Genomic DNA, 20741 nt, shown 5'->3' on the forward strand with positions numbered 1-20741 from the left:
GATGATGCATATTTAGACATTTAGCGACATATTGATAAAAATTGACTATAACCCTATTACCCAGTATGTTACTCCCAACAGCTTCCAACCTTCGGTAATGCATGGTATATAAAACATGACTGCACACACACGCTCCACTACCCCACCTCCACCCCCAATCCACTCACCTCCACCACCGTCTGGTCTGACCCAGTTACCAGACTTGTGAAGCTATCTCTGCTGCTTCCACTTATATGTTCGAATATTTACGGGGTTCGGAACGAAGACACGAGTTTTTTGGCTGACTATACATCTGCAGCAATAAAAAGCATCACTAATATTACGCTGTACTGTACTGTGAGGGCAGATAACTACGAATACTTCCTATATACTTGCATCATCCTCTGGAGAGGGGGGGGGGTCATTCTTTTGGGGCTTTTTCTTCTTGATCATCCTGTTCTTGTTCTTCTTCTGCATTGGTAATTGTAACCCTCCAGACTCAACATTTGCAGCTGGTCATTACTTGGAAACAGAACCGCTCATGTGTATTCCTACTGACATAGCGCACTTGACCTTTGTACTGCACAGTTGCTCCAAGAAATGATGGCAAAGTTTCAAATTGCTTCAGCCACTCTGCACTGCAATACGTTAAATGAAAACTTAGTGAATATAGGGTAAAAAGTCTATGCCTTCATCACGTTGTATCAAATAAAATACTGTATATAGTACACGCAAAGAATCATGTAAAACAAATACCGGCGCCAAAGCACAGCAAACCTGTTCCCAGCAGTCATTTTAGTGCTGAAGTATAAACAACAGGATATCTAGTCAAAGATATTACATATCAAATTTGGAGTAAATTGGGTGAAAATTTACGATTTTATGCCCATTTGAAATTTAAGGCCCAACCCACCTGACATTGACCCTCCAACCGCTAACTGGAGGGTGACCCCCCTGATGTAATGAGGCATGTTATAGGGTGCAGATATGAAATATAAATCTTTAGGTTTTGGTTTCATGTCGATATGACGAATTTGAAAGGAGTTATGGCAAGAAAACTAATTAAAAAAAAAATGGGGGGCCCACAGCCTGGTCCTTTGCCTAATTTGATATTTAATTACGCATCAGAATGTCATAGCCCATTATCCTTGTAATTTTAGGCCAAATTGCATCATTTGTTTACGTCTAAAATTAACAGACACAGACAAACAGACAAACCAAGTGAAAACATTACCCGTCCCCGAGCCAATTCGGGGCAGGGACAGGTAATGAATAACATGGGGTAATGTTGTATTAAAAGTGAACACTTACATACATTTCCAGGTTTGAATGAACTGTAATGTATTACTCCGCGTGCAGCAGGCAGTATAACTCAATGTTCCTGATGTATTTGCTTCCCAGGTTTCCAAAACAGATGCTCTAGTTTCGAACACCAGTTAAGGAAAACCCTCGTGATTCCAATGCACTATCCTGTTTTCAAATGCTATGGTGATATAGCAAAATGGATGCCACAACAAGGAAATTATTCCTAGTAATGATACCCTACCTGCGGTAGGACAAGACCATTTTGCCCATTTATTCCAGTTGTCATCCCCTCTCTTATTATAGTTATAATTAGCTACTCTATCCCCAGTTGATGCTAAATTATTTTCAGTTGTAAGGAAGTATGACAGATTTTACCCTTTTCTCATACACTAGGTAATAAAGAGGACCAAAACTTGAGTTTATAAACTCTGCAGTGCAAAAGCACACACTTTTTCTCTAGATTTTAATGTGTAATATCTTTCTTTTTAAATAAACTGTTGTCCTGCTTTACTGAAAATACTGATTTAGAGGTTTTGAACTCTGTGGTTGGTTTATGAGCCTTTGCATTTTATTACTCTTGCCAGTCATTTAGACAGTGAGGATACTAGTCTATGACAAGATGGCATTCTCCAAGGACCTCCGACTTTCGGCAAATTTTCGAGGTTCATTCTTTATATTTCATGCATTGATAGTCTTCTGGTTTATGTTAAATCTTCCGGAGATTTTCTTAATGGAAAACTGTCCAAATGCATCGTTTTAATTGCTTGTCTTTGAGTAAAAGTTGTCTCCTTTCGTGCTTGTAGATCTAACCTTTAAAAATAGCCTAGGAACCTACTCCGCTTTCCCGCTTCTGTCGTCGTTTATGGAGAAAGGAACGGATATTAATGACTTTACATTATTTCCTAGTATTGTAACGGACTGTATTTTAAACTAATAATGATTTATTTGAATTGTTTATTGAATTTCTTTTCTTTTCAGTCTTACGCTTCTAAAAAATTATATCTTGTTACCATACTAGATTTGAACTCCACAAATTATTCCTGACTGTCCCTGATCGATAGTTCTGACTTTTCAATTAGTTCCGATAAGGATTTTCGATTATCGTAACTAACAAACTGTTTCCTACAAAATATGAAATATACCGATACTCTTGCATTTACTTATTGTTTTTTGTAACAATTTTACATACTAGGTTTCACCTTGTAAAGCCATCAGGAATATTATGTGCATTATCGCCTACCGAAATCTGGATACTCTGCCGTCACCTCTAAGGTCGACTGTAACTCAGGTAAAGGCAGCTCTGTGCTTGATGGCAAGTTTGCTTTCTTTACGAAGCGATTATGCTACTGCACTACCCCTGGTGATTGCGAGTCTTATGGTGGGTTTCTTTTAGACTTTCCATAGGTAGTTTCTCAGATTATGTGAGCTAAGAAACTGAGAAGAATAAAAAGAAGATTGACAAAATTCGCATTTTTTCAAGTTTTTAACTTGTCATAACTCGTGTGTGCATGGTTCAGTTGCCTTCATTTTTAGCATACAAACACACAGTCACATCGCCAATACGAATATCTTAATCTTGTTTCTTATCCGTGATTTTGAGTTGCTGGTTTTGCTCTTTCCTACCCATCCCTAATGGCACTACCATGGTATTAATAGTTCACCCTTTTCGCTCCACCTGACCTGACGTATAACCATTACACAACAATCTCGCCTTCAACTTACCTCAACTCTTGCCCTTCACTGTGTCTCACTCCCTGCCCCTCAAAATATATCTCGACTTTCACTGTAATATTACCTTTTACTGTACCAAACGTACTGCGCCGTATCTATTCTTACCTCTTGTAGCTTTCCGTTTTCCACCTGACTTGATCTCCTACACATTTCTTGATTGGAACTCTTATTTTTATCATGCATGACGGTATCCGGACAAGTGCCCCCCGGACAGCTGCCCTCTGGACAATCGCCCCCGTAGGACAACCGCCCCCCGGACAACTGCCCCCCCGGACCATTACCACCCGCTAAAGATTAGGTCAGGTAGGGTTAGGTTAAGTTTGGTTAGGTTAGGTTAGGTTAGGTTTGGTTAGTTAGGTTGTTAGGTTAGGTTAGATTAGGTTAGGTTAGGTTAGGTTAGGGGGCAGTTGTCCTATAACCACGCATGACATATTCCCTTTGTCTCCTTTTTCCTTCACTTGACCTAGACTCTATTCCTTTTCTCCTTCTCTTGACCTACCCTCTGTTCTCTTTGTCCTTCGCATGACCTAACCTCTGTTCCCTTTGTCCATCTGATCTAACCTCTCTTCCCGTTGTCTTTCACTTGACCCAACCTGTCTTCCTTTTGTCCTTCACCTGACATAACCTCAATTCCTTCACCTACCGTGGCCTGATGTAACCTTTCGTTCTTGCCCTCGTGCAGGTTCGCTCTAGTCTTCGCGCAGCCTGAAGATTGGCAGCTGCGCATCCGGTACGTGCAGAGACACGACGAGGGCACCTACCAATGCCAGGTGTCCCCCCATCCACCCCTCATACGCACCATACACCTCCAGGTCGTAGGTGAGTACTGGTGTTGTGGTGAGGTGCTGTTAGTTATGAGTATTTGTTTTATTGCATAGTGTACTCCCATCCATCCCCCCATACACATCATACACCTCCAGGTTGAAGGTAAGTACTGGTGTTGGTAGTGGTAGTGGTGAGGTACTGGTAGTTATTTGTACAGTATCTATATTGCCAGGATGTCTTCCAGCCCACCCTTCGTATGAACCGTACATCTCCAAGTCTTTGGTAAATACTGAGGCTGATACTGACTGGCATTGGTGAGACACTGGTAGTTTTTGGCACCTCTGTTAGAGAGTAGAAATGATTTTAAATCGACAGATGATGCAGTTGTATGTGCGGAGAGGTACAGTTCATGACCAGGTTTGCGCTACATTAACTTAGAAGCTGACGGAATGGACTCTGTCCCAGTCACTATGACGCGCAGTTTTGTGTGGATTGTTTGACCTGTGAAGTGGAACCAATAATTTTGAAGGCTTTAATAATGAATGAATGGACACTTGACATCAGGCACTCTGGTTAGTAATTATCCAGCTTTTCTACTCTCCTGTTCTTGTTTCTAAACTGATGGGAAAGATGGTTTTGATGAAGATGATAAGGACAGAGTTGTTGAGGGTACTACAGTGATACTGGTAGGTGATACAGTACCACAGTGATATTGATAGATGATACATTACCACAGTAATACTGTTGGGTGATATAGTACCACATTGATGCTGATAGATGATACAGTACCACAGTGATACTGTTAGGTGATTTAGTACCACAGTGATACTGTTAGGTGATACAGTACGACAGTGATACTCTTAGATGAATAAGTAATAGTGATACTGTTAGATGATACAGTATGACAGGATACAGTACCGCAGTGATACTGTTAGATGATACAGTACCACAGTGATACTGTTAGATGATACAGTACCACAGTGATACTGTTAGATGATATAGTAATAGTGATACTGTTAGATGATACAGTATGACAGACGATACAGTACCGCAGTGATATTCTGTTAGATGATATAGTACCACAGTGATACTGTTGGCATAATGTTGGTGATGGTGGCCAACTGGTAATTTGGAGGTGTTGTTGTTGGAAGTAACTCTTGGTGGGAGAATACTGGAATATTGTTAGTGAACGATTATTTTTTAGGTCAGAGTTGATGCAGAAGCCATACCATCCGACCCTCCAACACACCATTCACTCTCAGATTGGACTGTAGGTAAATACTGGGGCTGGTGTTGGTGATGGTGATCATGAAGTGCTGGTAGTGGTGGGACATTAGTAGTTATCTATTGAAGTTTTTGATGTTTCCAAAGGCCTTGTGAACCTGATGTACCACAGGAATCCGGGCACTTCAGTCGAGAGTTTTGAGAGTGCATTTCATGATGTTTTGTTGTGTTGTGCAGGTGAGATGCATGAAGTAAATTAGTGCTGTGAGAGACTGTATTACATAGAGGGCACATCGAATTGTTTGTGAGCTGGATTTCCTGTCTGTGCCGAAGTAGAAAGTGATGGTCCCATTTGGGTCTGGATATATGAACTCTTACTTCTCTGGAAAGGGCAAAGGTTTTTGTGGGATGAATTTCGAGTCGGGGCTCGTGAAGGGTGATAACTGGCTGACGTTTTGGATGGGTTTGGTGGGTGTTTTTGTTTGTATATTTGTTATCGAGATATGGCAGTCACAAGATATGATGCAGAGTGGGGCAATGTGTGGGAAGAGCAGGGACCTAGAAACTTGAAACGTAATGGGGATGACCTTTACCTGAGGCCTATTGTGTATGTAAAATTACATGGGAAAACGTGGTGCAGTTACCGGGATACAGTGTCCACTGTCAGCTGAATGCAAATTAATCCATAGCATCCGTTCATTCACTTGCGGCGGAATGGCTCTCTCCCTCCATTCACTGGGGATACAGTTATCCTAGACTCCACCAGAATAAGCCGAGACTATTGACTGTATATTCAGAACTGCTACTGCACCCTTGTTCTGACGTGTTCGTATCTCTTGATGAGAATGGCCCTTCCAGAATATTAGGAAGTACAGTTAAGCTAATAATATGTCGTAATGTTTTGTCTCCATTGGTTTATGAGAAGCCCATATGCATTAATTCTAAAGGACTGACGGGAGTCAGAGTGGAAGGGAATGAATGTCAGGTAAATGGTAGTCGTAGGTATTTTAGCAATAGTAATCTCCGTAGCAAGCAACCTCAGCAGGTCTTTTGTTATTTGCTTTCTTTGTACTTTTTACTCCTTTGCATTACTGCCTTTCTGCATTATAATGCGCGATTAAAATACTATGAACAGAAGGATGATTTAAGTATCAAAGTTATTCCCTGAAGTAACCCACTACAGTGAAGTAATTCACTACAGTGAAGCAAAAGAAAAAAAAAAAAAAACAGATTGAGCAGGCAAAATCTGTTATATTGATATGACCGGACGAGCACAGCCAGTGGAGCGGGCAAGCGTAGCGAAGCGATGTTTACGTTCAGCTGAGAAATGAGCGGCCCAACACGACACAGCCCTATCGCGATGGTTTTCAGAGGCTAATAACGTTTCTACTATGTGAGATAGAGAAGAGATTCTTTCAGCAGGTAGTAGATACATTCACCAAATTACTTTTTTTGCTATGTATTTACTCATGAGACCAAAGGGACCCCTTGGAATCCCAGCATTCCAAGGAAATGTACCGAGGGCTTCAGCAGACATGCTTCACTATGAGATCGAATTAAAGATTTTTTGTTGTAACACTGTGTTTTCTTGCATGGATTCTAACAATTACGAGTAAATATCGGATAATACGCTCATAGTTTTACATGAACCTTTTTTCTATGTTTAGGGGGTGAAATTAGCGAGGGCAATCACCCAGTTTCTACGTTTTATCATTCGATCAACAGTCAAGCGTTTACCGACGAAGTTCGTTGACATGGCAAGTCAGGAACCGAAAATTGAATATTGCGCGTGCGTTAAATGCCATAGTGCCTCGCTATATGCACATCCAGAGAGAAACGTGAGAGAGAGATAACGTGAGAAAGTAAGTATTTTAACTCAATTATTCTTCTGTTATTGTTCAACTACCTCACCAGAATGGTTGAAAGTTTACACCAAGATGAAATTATGGTGATAGGCCTATGTACAAACGCTCGCTCGCTCGTCACGCCCTCACAAAGCTTATTTTACTGGTAGTGTATTTGGGGGAGGTGGTGGCTGAATCGGTAGAGAGGCGGCCTGCAGTCCTAATGGACCCAGGATCGAATCCCGGCTGGAGCAGGGAACAGTTTGAAGATTTGATTTTCGTAAAAAGGAGACTGTACTGATCTACCAGAAGACCGCCCACGTGTATAAATACCCCCGCTAATACCAGTACACCAGTCTTGTATGTGTTCGGTATGGATGGTGGGTGTTAGCGCCGATATGGTGACATGTGAAGGTGTGTAGGAGGTCTATTGGGCCTTGGGATAGGCCCTGACGCCTTTGCCTAGAGTCGGACACATAAAAGAAAGAAAAAATAAAAAGCTTTCATAAAGGGGGGAGGGGAAACTATGTTAAACTAGCGAGAAACTTATATGAGAGTACGGTGATATTTTTTCTTATGTTGACAATGTCTGGACAATTATACTCCAGTGGGGAACAGCTCTCCTAGTGAGGGTCGGGGAAACAGTCTCCATTACACATTTCAGCCTTTTTTTCCATCACATTCTCATTCACACTGTCAACAGATTATTCAGGCATGCTTAGTAAGAGACCCACATCTCCCAAGTTAGAGACAGACAGACAGACAGACAGACAGACAGACAGACAGATAGACAGACAGACAGATTTGTACTTATTATTGTTATCGTCAGGCGAATTTTTCACCTCAGAGGACACCTTTCGTCGTAAAGTGGATAGAAACGGTCTCATTTTCCCTCCTCTGTAGCCGGACATCTTTTATACATGTTATTTATTCTTGATACGGCAAGACGATTTTACTTCTGTGAGGAGAGTTCGGACACAGAAATTTACGTCAACTAGGGAGCCTTATAAACTGACGAGAATACTGTCCTTGAAGCCTTCATACCCACTTTGATGAGAAGAGCCTCTTGTGATGTAACGAGAACACTGGGGAATAAGGCCCTTGTGCAGAATCAAGAGCTTATGAAGGCAGAGAGACCTCGGAGCCAGCAGAGCATACTTGAAATTTTGAAGAAAGATTTACCGGGAATAGTAAAGCGGTGCAAGGTCTAACAAGAAAGGTAACTAAAGGCAGAATAAATATGAAAGTTGGGAGAGAAAGGATGATACTTTTGTCAGTTTAGGAGTTTTTTTTTTTTTTGGCGCCTCTTCCATACCAATAGATTTCTGCTTTTAATACGTTAATATTGTCATTTGTTACATCAGTTGACAAAGTAGGAGGATGAGATGCTAAGTACAACCTACAAGAATATAAGTATTTGCAGAATGGCCATATGTAATATCAGAGTCAGTTAAATACCTCTGTAATGGAGACTTATTAGCCATCTCGCTACTGCAGGTTTGAAAGATGTGCAGCCACCACGTATTGTGATGCTTCCTTTCAGATTCTTACACCCATACTTTTGGCATTGAGTGCAGTATAACGTTGCAGATCTAAGCCTGCGATGACGAGGTGGCTTGGAGGCCTTGAATATGACATATTTTTTAGCTGACCCAATGTTATATCACTAAAAGAGAAGATTAATTTGTAGGGATAATAATTAATCATGACGTAACAAGAATACAGGACAGAGGATCTTCTTCACATCAACTTTGGAAGCTTTCTACCAACTCTTGCTTACCAGTGTAGTTTTGCATCTGGCGCGTTAAAATCCATTTACTTAATATGTTTGCAGACTCTGTCGAAGTGAAAAAAAAAAAAAAAAGTTAATGACATACCAAATAATATTAATCCTTTCACTATGGTGACATTTTCAAAAATCCCCGGGGTATATTAGTCAGCATGAGAAAGAATTAGAACTGAAGGGGTTAATTAAGTTTTCTGTAACCGCGTCACTACTACGCGCGGCTCTGCTATCCTGAAAAATCCGACGTCGCCGCGTTGAAAAAGTTAATGTGAAATATAGAAATTTTATCGCTAAGGAAAGGGTGCTATGAAAACTCTTCGGCCCACGTTTAGATGACCATAATAGGTAGCGAGAAGCGAGTGGTTGAGGGTGGTGTGTGGTGCGGTGTGGTGTGACTGGGAGAGGCGTCACAGTGGCTTTGGCAAACCAGAGGTGGTGTGGATCAGGAGTGAGACTTATAAACTTATACTGTATTTAGTTTCCCTGTCGTAACTCAGGCTTGTTTTAACAGGAAGAACGTGAAACATTGGAAGACTCTTCTCTTTTCTTTCCTTGTCTGTCCTGCAAATTGTAGATAGAATGATTATCCTCACATAGCTAAGAACCGTTTTTGCAGGAAGAACAAGAGACAAGAAGGATCTTGGACTCTGTCATTTTGTGAAAAAAAAATAGTTACGAGAGAGAATTTATATTAATTTTGTTTATAAATCCGTGCCCAGAGACATGCGGCAACATGCAGACCTTTCTCAGTTTTTTCAAAAATATATTCTGTGGCAAACATCCCTCATGATTTGCATAAAAAAATAAAAAATGTGATTTTGGTGTTGGTCCTATTAAGGTATTGGCAGATCGGTGAGGTAGTTTTAAAAATCTTAATCTTGCTACCAGCAGACTATATTTTGTTTTCTTTGGGAGACTTTTCAAACAGGAGTTGGGATAAGCTGAAATAAACGCCACCGGATCTAAGGAGTTGATAAATAGAGATGGAAATGCTTGGAGGATCTTTTTGTCCAGATCATTTGTTACAAGATGCGGCAGCAGGAGAGAGAGAGAGAGAGAGAGAGTATCGATAACTTGTGATAGGTCAGTTTACTAAGCTGTGATACATATTGCATGTTTGGGTAAGATGAGGTGACAGGTAAATGTATTCACCATGTTAGTGCCTTGGTGGGAGTGCATAATGCAATGTTTACCTGTGAGTTCCACCAGGGCTGCACCGCCACTCACAGTATTATGCCTGTGTTTATACTGTTGTCATCGCCCACACTCACTCCCAACCCCCGCCTCTGTTTCTCTCTCTAGTTCTTTGTTGACCACTGCCATCTTCTCTCTCTCTCTCTCTCTCTCGCTCTCTCCCACCGCCCCCCCCCCCCCACACACACACTTCGATCTAATCCAGCTCTTGTCCCACTCCTCACTCTCATCGTCCTTCTTGACCTCATTTTCCCCTCTCCTCCTCCTCCTGAGCTCTCTCTGATTTTCAGCCTCTCTCCTTTCTCTTTCCTTTCACATTCTCTTCTCCTTCTCATCTCCCAGTTTTCCCCTATCCTTCCTACCCTCCTCTTGGTTAAGCATCAGTTTCACCTTCCTTCACCTTGCCTTTCTCTCTTCCTTTCTCCTACCAGTATTCCTTTCTCCTTCCCTGCTTACTCCTTGCCCTCTTCCTCTCTCCTCTTCCTTTATTCCCTTCACCTCTTTTCTCCTCTTATATTCCTCTCTTCTCGTGTCCAGCCTCTTCCACGTTCCAGTCTTCCTATTTTTCCAAACATCCTTCTTCCTCTGCTTACCCATCCCATACTTCTCTTTGTCTCACTCCTGTCTTCCTCTTCCGTCCTCCCTTCTTTCCCTCTTCTACCATATTCTTCTCTTCTCCCCTTCCATTTCTTTTTTGCTTCTTCCTGTTTTCACATCTCTTTCTTCCTGTCCCTTCTTTCTCCTCCTCGTCTTTCCCTCCCTCCTCTTCTTTTAGACTTCTTCCTCGTTCCAGCCATTTTTTCCCCTGCTTGCCATTTCTCGTCCTCTCTAACCAACTTACTCTGATTCTCCCCCTCCCCCTCTCTCTCTCTGTCTCTCTCTTTCTCTCTCTCTCTCTCTCTCTCTCTCTCACACACACACACACACACACACACACACACACACACACACACACACACACACACACACACACACACACACACACACATACACACACACACACACACACACACACACACACACACACACACCTCTTTCCCTTCACTCTCCACGCCTCTTCCTTCTCCTCTCGCTCCTCACCTCTTTTCTCTCTTCCCTTTTCGCTTTCCTTTCATCCTCCTTCCCCCACCCCTCACACCCCACCCATCACCTTTCACTTCTACCTATCTCTCCTGCACGGCTTCTTTTTCTCCCCTTCTCCCTTCATTGTGTATGCATCAAGTCATATCTACTCAGCATTCATCCGATTTCTCATTGTCCCCCAGAATCATTAACCCTTTCATCAAAGTAGACTGTGTGTGTGTGTGTGTGTGTGTGTGTGTGTGTGTGTGTGTGTGTGTGTGTGTGTGTGTGAGAGAGAGAGAGAGAGAGAGAGAGAGAGAGAGGAGGTGGGTAGCGGCCTGTTAGTGTTATGGTGGGTATGAAAGAGGGGAGGGGAGTTGGGAGGGTGTGAGGGTCCGAATGGGGGGTCGTGTAAACCACATCCCTTCAGGAACTTCTGGAATTTCTGCAGACACGATGGATCTTGGTCAACACCACACCTACCTGCTTTACCTCCCATCCTAATGTGTGTGTGTGTGTGTGTGTGTGTGTGTGTGTCGCTTACTTTTATTTCAGTTCTGCTTTACATTTAATTTGGTTGACAGTTTGCCTATGTAACGAGAGACATGCGTGGATCCCGCGTCATGGGCCGGTAGGCGACTCTCGTTTTCTTGTTTTACATATTTTGTTATCGTCTCTTTTGACCAGAATTTGTTTTGCGTAATTCCACTTGTTTCAGTAATTCGGGTCAGTTTTGATAACGCCTTCACTTCGATGCCGTCATAAGTAATTTGCTCTTTCCTTCTCAAGACGGCTTTGTTGAGTTTTGGAGAGACTTCGAACGGGGGTAATATGTTACAATCTTCATTTATCCCGTCAGTACGAGTGATCTTTCTCATCATCATCATCATCATAATCACCACCATCCGGACCTCCTTTCCCACCTCAGGGCAGGGTGAGGAGTAGCAGTGTCCAGACATCCCATATTGACCCAATCCAATGGGCCACGCTTCCATTCACTGATCATTGAAGTCCCCGGAATCCTGGCTTTATCGTATACGCCAGAAACATTCACTATGTTTTGTAGCTACACATTAACGTATCCGATTGAGTCAATCCCGATGCTGTCATGTTAAAAAGGGGTGCCAAATCCCTGATCATGGACTCCTCCTCACAAATTCATCCAGCCAGCTCGATCTCTTGTCAGTTCCCTAGCCTCACCGACTTCCAAACCTCTCTTCCTCACACACTCATCCACCATATCTCTCCACCTTCTCCTTGGCCTGCCTTGCTTCCTTCCTCCTTCAAATTCGCTCAGATATACCTTTTTCACCACCCTATTGTTATCCATTCTCTCCACATGACCATACCATCTTAGTACACATTCTTCGATTCTGGTGTCCATCGACTTCCTCACTCCACACCTTTCACGAATCACATTATTTCCTGTGTGGTGGATGGAGGCGATCTTTCTTACGTTGCATAATACCATGTGAAGGTATTAGTCCAAGCTAAAATACAGACCCTTCACCCATACACACACATCCCTAACTCATACGTAGTCAAGAATAAGTGACGTGCTCTTAAAAAAAAACACCTACCATTCTGAGAAGATAGTGAATCATTGTTATATCCGACATGAGCCACCCAGTAATCCATCTATCCATAGTGTTCTGACTTCAGCCTGGTGGACTCATGGGCCAGTTAGTCTCCATGCTTTACTGTACTGGGTCATTCATTTTCTTCATCTCTTGATAAGTTCTTCCTCATCTTACTTCATCCAACATTAATTTCTTCTTCTTTCCTCTTGGCCATCTAACATCATATCTCGGAGCAACAGATTCCCACGCATAGTATTTTGTTGTCCACCATTTCTGTCGCTGGTTTATAATAACTACACTGCAGTGCAGCCCCCACACCCCAACATACTCACTCCATGCGCCACACTATCACAACACACAGTCCTTCAACACAAGCTCAACAAAAGACCTCTGGGAGCGAGAAGCGGAAGTGGTCGGTTTCCTGCAGTTCTCAGGGATCAAGAACAGGAGAGCCTGGAGTTGCCACAACGACAATAAAAGCAGCAGCAACAGCAACAACATTGTTTCCCCGCTATTTTCAGCTTATCTTCAGCATCCCTCTGCAAATCCACATTCCGAAGGCTGCCAACAGTTTTTCTCTCATCTATTTCCAGAGTCCAAGTTTTCGTTCCATACACAACTACTGTACAATACTACATTATACAGTTACAACTAGTATGATTAGTCTCAAGTTCATTTTGCATGTCAGCACACCTTTTTTTTCCTTTCGTGTACGATAATTCCCATATCTACGTGGATCATCTTAGTAACAATCTAATTTATCTGTGCACACGATACCAAGTTATATAAATTGTTTTACTTCTTCAGGAGGGCTGTCTCCTGTCTTCACATTCATTTGGCTTCCAGCCATACTTTCAGTCCTCATAATCTTTGTCTTGGTTTATATAATTAGATTTGTCTGCGCCGTTTATTTATCAGCAATTCTTTGAGGTCCTGCATCGGTGTAGCTTACAACTGCATTGCCTTCAAACATCATGATTTAACGCACTCCCTTATACACGTACAGTACTCCCTTTCTCAATCCTGAAAATGCTTCAGCCATTGTTGGATCTGCATAATTGATGAACAGTGGGAAATGGAGAAAACGTAATTGTTTCATTTCTCTTCCATTTCAGACCTGATTCTGATTTTACTCCTGCATCACCAAAGCCCACAGTTTGGTCAGTATACCTTTTTAATTTGCTGTAGATCTCTCCAGTCGGAATTTATGTTCCGTAGAATTTTTATTAGTATCATCGGCAGGACTCTGCCGACGGCATTTTTGAAGTTAGCGAAACAAATGATCATTTTCTGCCATTACAATCATAACATCAGTCGCTTCTGTTGCTCCACAGCCAGATCGAAATCTAAATTGATGTTTCCCAGTACAATGTTTTGCGCTGTATGTCAGTCATTAAGTTAACGTTCTCAGCATTAATTTTGATCTATGGCATACCGGCTTTATATTAATATAATCTTAGGTTTTGGTAACTCGTGATTTCTTAGGATTAGTTATCACAGTAGATTTCATGAAGCCGTACGATCATTCTCCATTCTTGTTTATCACTTCTAAGGCCTTTTAATAATTTTGCAGAGACATTATCTTGTCCTGGAGCCGTACCATGTGTTATGTCCTTCTTAGTTTCCTTTATCTCTTTCTAAAAAGACTGAACGTAAATCATCATTTACTTGATCTTCTTGCTCAGTATCGATATTCCCAGGTTGAATATCTCTATCTTAAAGGTCTTCAGCATATCCAAGCCATCGTGTCCAGTGATATGAGTGCAGATATTGACCTTGGTAATTTATAGCACTCAAAGTTGCATGAAACCACTTCACACAAGTTATTTAATAGTACTGATAGATCCATCGGTTTATTACCAGACCAGAGAGGCTTGAGTCAATCAGTCAGTCTTTCTGTCTATGTATCTGTCTGGTTATGTGTATACATGTATATGTTTTATGTATGTATATATCTGTATATCTATCTATCTATCTATCTCTCTATCTATCTATAGATAGATGGATAGATAGATATGCTTGACGATCTGTTACGCAGTCTGTCAATCTGTCTTTCTATCTGTCAATCCCCGTACTTTCCGGACGCCCACTTTCCGGACATCCCACTTACCGGACATTGTGGGTCTGGACCTTAGGAACCCAAAAATGGCCATAAAAAGAAAAAAATCCCCCCAAAATTCGAATTTTTTCCCGCCGTAATTTGAAATTGCCGCGCCCTGCCGAACAGCTGGTTTACACATGGCCTCTTCACCCCTTCCTTCCTTCCCCCTCTGCCCTCCCCTCTCAGGGTTGCCATTTGGTATTTTTCATTACGAAATGTGGGCCAATTTGGTAATGAAAAATTCGTTTGGTAATGAATCAGAATAATGCATTACCAAACGGATTTTTCACATCTATGAGGATACACAGGATGGAGATGGTGAATTGATTGCTCTCTTTGATTAATCTGCTAGCCTACATAGCGTGAAAATAAGCAACAAGCTGTCAATTATAAGGAGAGTGATTACATGTATTTCCACTTATATATATAATTAGTGATGAATAAATGCTAGCTTTACGAGTTTGGTAATGAAAAGTTAAATTTAATAATGAAAATTGAGGAGTTTGGTAATTTGGCTGTTGCGATCTGGCAACTCTGTTTCCCCGTCATACAGTTACTGCCTAACTTCGATGGTGAGTAGATGCTTATTGCAATGGAAGTCACATGTGCTCGTTTTTTGTGAGAAAAAAAAAAAAAACAGTGAATAAACTGCAATACCTCGCCGCCAGACCACACGGGAATTTACAGTGTTGTGCAGTGTTAAGAAATTAGAACTTAGAGTGCAAAGGATCAACTGTGAAGCGCATATTGGCGGTTGAAACTGGCGTGATGCAGTTAGGAACGATGTGCAGTGTCAAACAATTATAACTACAGTGCAAAGAATTAAGTGCAGCACAACACTGGAGTACTGTACATACTTCAAGAGCATTTTCACCACTGCCAAAGCCTTAGAGATGGCGGCCACAGACGTGCTGTAAGTACCCTGGCTGTGGTACAGTCACCTCTGATTCCTCATTCTTTGGTTCCTTTTCATTTATTTCATGCTTTATGTCCATTATTGGTGTGAATAGGGTCTTAAATAGGTTTAAATAGGTGCTATGCATGTCCGGTAGGGAGTTATTTAGGTGGCTTTCAAAGTTAGGCTGGGTTAGGGTCTTTTAAGTATCAGTCCAGGAGCCAGGGGCCCACTTTCTGGATGGGACCACTTTCCGGACATGCCTTTGGCTCTATTATATCGGATAGTAAAGGGATTACTTATGTTTTATATATGTATATATCTGTATATCAATCAATCTGTCTATCTATATAGATAGATAGATGTAGATATAGATACATAGATATATATGCTTGACGATCTGTTAGTCAGTCAGTCAATCTGTCTGTCTATCTGTCTTGTTATGTGTATACATGTATATGTTTTATGTATGTATATATACGTGTATCTATCTACCTATCTATCCATCTGTCGATATCTAACTATCTATCTATCTATCTATCTATCTATGTAAAATTATATATATATTTATATCTATCTATCTATCTATCTATATATACAGTGCTTGTGTGTGTGTGTGTCTGTTGTACTGTACTCACGATGCACACGATATAGTGTAACCCATCCTACACGAAGTGACAAGCTAAATAATTTTTTGGTAGGTGGCAGCGAGCATCATCCACTCACTTGATGTAGTGCTGCCTACTTCTTCCTTAGCCTTTTCATTTTTTTTTTTTCTGTGCCTGCCCTCCTCTCTTCCTATTTCTCCCGTCTTTCCTGTCACTTTTTATTGTTTTCCTTTACAGGTGGCTTCACATTGAGTGACAAGCCAAATGGTTTCCTGTAAGTCAAGAAACCATTTACAACGCTGGGTGGTAACATTATAACCAGACCATACGTGCTCCCTACGTGTCAACAAGTGGATTGGTGGAGGGTTAGTGCCCCTCCCCGTAAAACAAATAACTCAAAGTCAATGGCCACCCTTTACGGGATTATGGCGTCTGGCAATAGATAGATAGATAGATAGCTTAGGAAATCATTTACTCCGTTGAGTGATGATCATATAACCAATTTACGCCTGGTGGTTCAGCGGTTTAAGGCGTCCTAATGATATGTAGCGCATAAAGGTTTCGATCAGAGAGGCTGGACATTATTCCCTGCATAACACTACTCAGGTGAGTGATTGATCACTCAGCTTAAATATCAGAACTAAGCAGCCCGGTTCCGACTCACTAGGCTCCTGGGGCATGATTCACGAATAGTTAGTGCTGTTCTGTCTTTCAGATTTTTTGCCAAAGGAAGGACGAGGGAAGGGTGTACAGATTCTCCTCATGTCTCCTGTGTCTCTTTCAAATCTTAGTCATAAGAGGAAAATTTTGACAAATTTTATCTGCTTTATGCAGGAAATAAAGGAGTGCAGAATTTCCCCGTGTGTCTTGATCTTCCTTCAAAAATCAGTCTAACCTACGACAGGAATTTGATTGTTAAATACTTTTGTAAATCTCACACCTGCTGTGGCAGTAAAGAAGAGGATGATGAGGTTGATAAACACCGTCACCCACACATTCAAACCAATTTCTGTAGGATGTTCAGGTTGGTGGTAAGGATCATGTGATATCAGCAGCGTCCCATCTGCTCCCGTTGGCTGCATTCGGGTCAATACCTTGCTCTTCTTAAGATACAGATTGTTGGAAGCTCCTTTTTTTTAGCTTGTGGTGACACTTAGGTCAAGGCTGCCTTTGCTGCAGATATATTTAAGAAACATAACTGTTATTGTGACAAACTTTATATTGACAATAAATGACTGAAGAGGCGTGTTAGTATGATTTTCTCCAGATGAGAATAAAATATGAACCAAGACAGAATGCTCAGAAAAATACTTTTAAAAAGAGAACGCAGTCGTAATGGGGATTTGGTAGATATGCTAATAGTGAAGTACTATCAGTTTGTATTAGAAAACAGTAATTGAAAATAATTTTAGAATTAATATACGATGGAAGAGAGAGAAAGAGAGAGAGAGAGAATCCTGAACTGAACACGGCCCTAAATAAAATGATTGTGCCACATTCATTTTACTCTTGGGACGTTGAAGAATGTTAGAGGGGAGGACCGTAAAGTGTGAAACGCACTGTGGTGGCCCCTGAGGCGTATTCTGGCGTGGTGGAGTGAGTGAGTGATGGGAGTGAGGCTCAATAAATCATAATAATAATACCATACACTCCACTATCACCTTCAGTTACTCCAGGTCTCTCTCTTGTTTTAGTATAGATTTTTGCCATTCCTCTTTCTCTCTCTCTCTCTCTCTCTCTCTCTCTCTCTCTCTCTCTCTCTCTCTCTCTCTCTCTCTCTCTCTCTCTCTCTCTCTCAGGACTCATTTTATTCCTTTCCTCGTACCCACCTCTCATCTCTCACCCCACTCACCCTTCCTCCTTCTCCTATTCCCCACTTGCTTCCTCTTAATCTTCCTCCCGCCTCTTTCTTAAACCCAGCCATCCTCCTTTTTCCCGCTATTCACCTTTCTTCAGGATTCCCTCACCCCTCGTCCCTCGTCTACTCCGCTTTCCTTCTCTCACCCTCACACTCTATCTCAGTCCCTCTACTTTTTTTTCCCCCTTCTCTCTCAAACCCCACCTTCCTTTAGCTGTTAACCATAATTTTCTCCTGTCTCCGCCTTCCTTCATTTATGCCTCTCTCGTCTCCCCTGTCCCCCTTCCTTATCGTCTAAGCCCTTATTCTTTCTGCCTCCCTCTCATGCAGACTTCACCTCCTTTCATTCAACTATTTTTTTCTCCTTCCCCTTCTTAACTTCTTTCCCTCCAGCTTGCCCTTTTCTCTTCTCCGCAGTCTCTCCTGCTCCCATCGCAATGTTTCTCTCTGTTTGTGATCTATGGCGGGAGAGAAAGGAGGGGAGAGGGGGATAAAGTTACGGGAGGAGGGAAATTAGGAAAGAAATGAGAGATTATAGGAGGAGGGCAAAGAAAGTGTGAGACAGCGAGTGTGATATGTTGCATGTGGCTGGATGGGTGAGGGAGGGAGAGAAGGAGGGAGAGCTGGAGAGAAATGGAGGAAGGAGGGCGGTGAATGGATGCTGGGCGGAGAAGGAAAGGGTCATAAAAAAGAGAAAGAATGGGAGAGGAACGAACGAGGGGAAAATGAAGGAATGGTGGACCAGAGAGAGAGAGAGAGAGAGAAAGAGAGAGAGAGAGAGAGAGAGGATCATTTCATGATAAAGAGTAAGGTATACTCGTATATGGTTTTCTATGATAAATATTCTGTTGTTCAGTCCCTGTGGTTGTTTTCCTTGTAAGAGCTTGTGCGAGCCCAGTGAGGTGATGTCAGGTTTGGTTGGGTGAGGCTGTGGTTGTTTGGGCCTTGTGTGGCTAGGTTAGGCTATATAAGATTATATACTGTTGTTATGTTATTACTGAAATTTTACTCTCGGTTTCTCATCAAATGCTTTGCTTTTCTTGGCATTGTAAATTAGATAAATTCTTATTCGCTGTTCAATTGCATCTTAGAAAACAATCGTATTGTACATATTCTTGGATATATTGAGAAACAGAACAGCCATATTTATGTTCAGACAAAGTATGTTAGTTTGTTTACTCTAACGGAACTCCTGCACATTAGTGTGCATAGAATGTGCCGTATCAGCGTGTAAATCTAACATGTGTATGGAAGCTTTCATCCTGTGGACATACTAGTTACTGTACCCGTGTTGTATGGTGGACCTGTGTTTCTTGATGAGAGTGGAGCTGTTGTCCCATCAGTATTGCGTGACTGAATCCACGGGCATTCTTGATATATTGTGCTGCGTGTTATATACCAGTAAAGTGCGATTGGTGAGCATGTGACTAGTGGGTGAGAATTTTGCATGATTATCATCTTTATTTCATCTAGGTATAAACATGAAACATTTCTGGTGAGGTAGTTAAACAATAACTGAAGGATAATTGAGCTAAAATATTTATTTTCTCTCTCTCTTACATTTTCTCTGGATGTGCATATAGCGAGGCACTTTAGCATTTATCACACGTGCAGTGTTCAATTCTCTGCTTCCAACTTGCCATGTCAATGAACTGCGTGATTACCCTTGTTGATTTCATCCCCTAAACTTAGAAGACATGTTCATATATAATTATGAGCGTAATATCCAATATTAAATTGGTAGAATTCATGCAAGCATACATAGTGTTGCAACAGGATATCTTTATTTACTCGATTTCATAGTGGAGCATGTCAGTTGAAGCTCTCAGTACATTTCCTTGGAAAGTTGGGATTCCAAGGGGTTTCTTTGGCCTCATGATTAAATATATAGTAAAAAACAAAATTCATTTAACCACGATCCACCGGGTTACGTGTATACACGTCACAATCAGACTTGGGGAGGGCCGCAGGGTGACGTGTATAAACGCAATTGTCTTCCCGCCACCATTTGAACCAGCCGCCATTTCATCTCGCCACCAAAGGGTAGAGAGGGAGTCCCTGCACTGCACACAAGCCAGAGTCAGTCTGTCGTGTGCCTTTGCCAGGTGTACAACGCTTCCTTCAGGTTCCTCTTCGTCCAAAACCATCCACTCTGCCTGGCCAGTTGCATCATCCACTTCTGCCAAGCCTCTTTCCAAGGATACTAGGAAATGGCCCAAATGATTGTGCCATTGGTCGTGCCTTGGACACCATTGTCTTTAGTTTATCAAAAACTGGAGACATTATCATGTTGAGAGAACAGCCATAGTCGCTGCTGCATGCACATCCATGAACACATCTGCTTTCCGTGGAGAAAATTAGTCCTTTTCATCACGTCAATACTCATTGACACGACGACCTACAGACCTGGGAAATTGTCATTCGCAAGAAGAAGAGCTGATGAGTAATATAGTCTTTAATTTGTTTCTCTAGCTGCCAAAGTTTCCGAGATATTAAGGTTTGAAAACAGGTCATTTTCGGGAAAATGCCCATAGTGAGAGATGACCGTGCTATTTAAACACCCGGCGCCGAGGGGTTAATATATCTACTACCTGCTGAAGGAATCTCTTCTCTGTCTCACACAGAAAAGTCAATAGCCTCTGGAACCTATTACGGTGGCCTTGTCATGTCAGGCTGCTCATTTCTCAGATGAATGTGAAGATCGCTTCTCTCACTGCGCTTGCTCGCTCGTAACAACTCTCACTGGATGTGATATTGGGCGGCAAAAATGCAGATTGAGAGTTTAGACACTCAGGGTATTGATTCCTCT

The 20741-nt window shown here is 41.8% G+C and overlaps 1 protein-coding gene across 1 annotated transcript in view; it reads left to right on the forward strand.

Annotated features, from left to right (window-relative positions):
* Positions 1-20741, forward strand: part of LOC145409362 (lachesin-like) — a 191723-nt gene that overhangs the window by 27300 nt on the left and 143682 nt on the right. The window contains exon 3 of the mRNA XM_080279831.1: positions 3698-3834. Coding sequence (XP_080135957.1) covers positions 3698-3834 — 137 coding nt within the window. The remainder of the gene's footprint in view (positions 1-3697; positions 3835-20741) is intronic.

Source organism: Coenobita brevimanus, chromosome 80 (genome assembly GCF_032717465.1).
Source record: "Coenobita brevimanus isolate Jiangsu-jjx chromosome 80, ASM3271746v2, whole genome shotgun sequence".
In the NCBI taxonomy this organism is placed as follows: domain Eukaryota; kingdom Metazoa; phylum Arthropoda; class Malacostraca; order Decapoda; family Coenobitidae; genus Coenobita; species Coenobita brevimanus.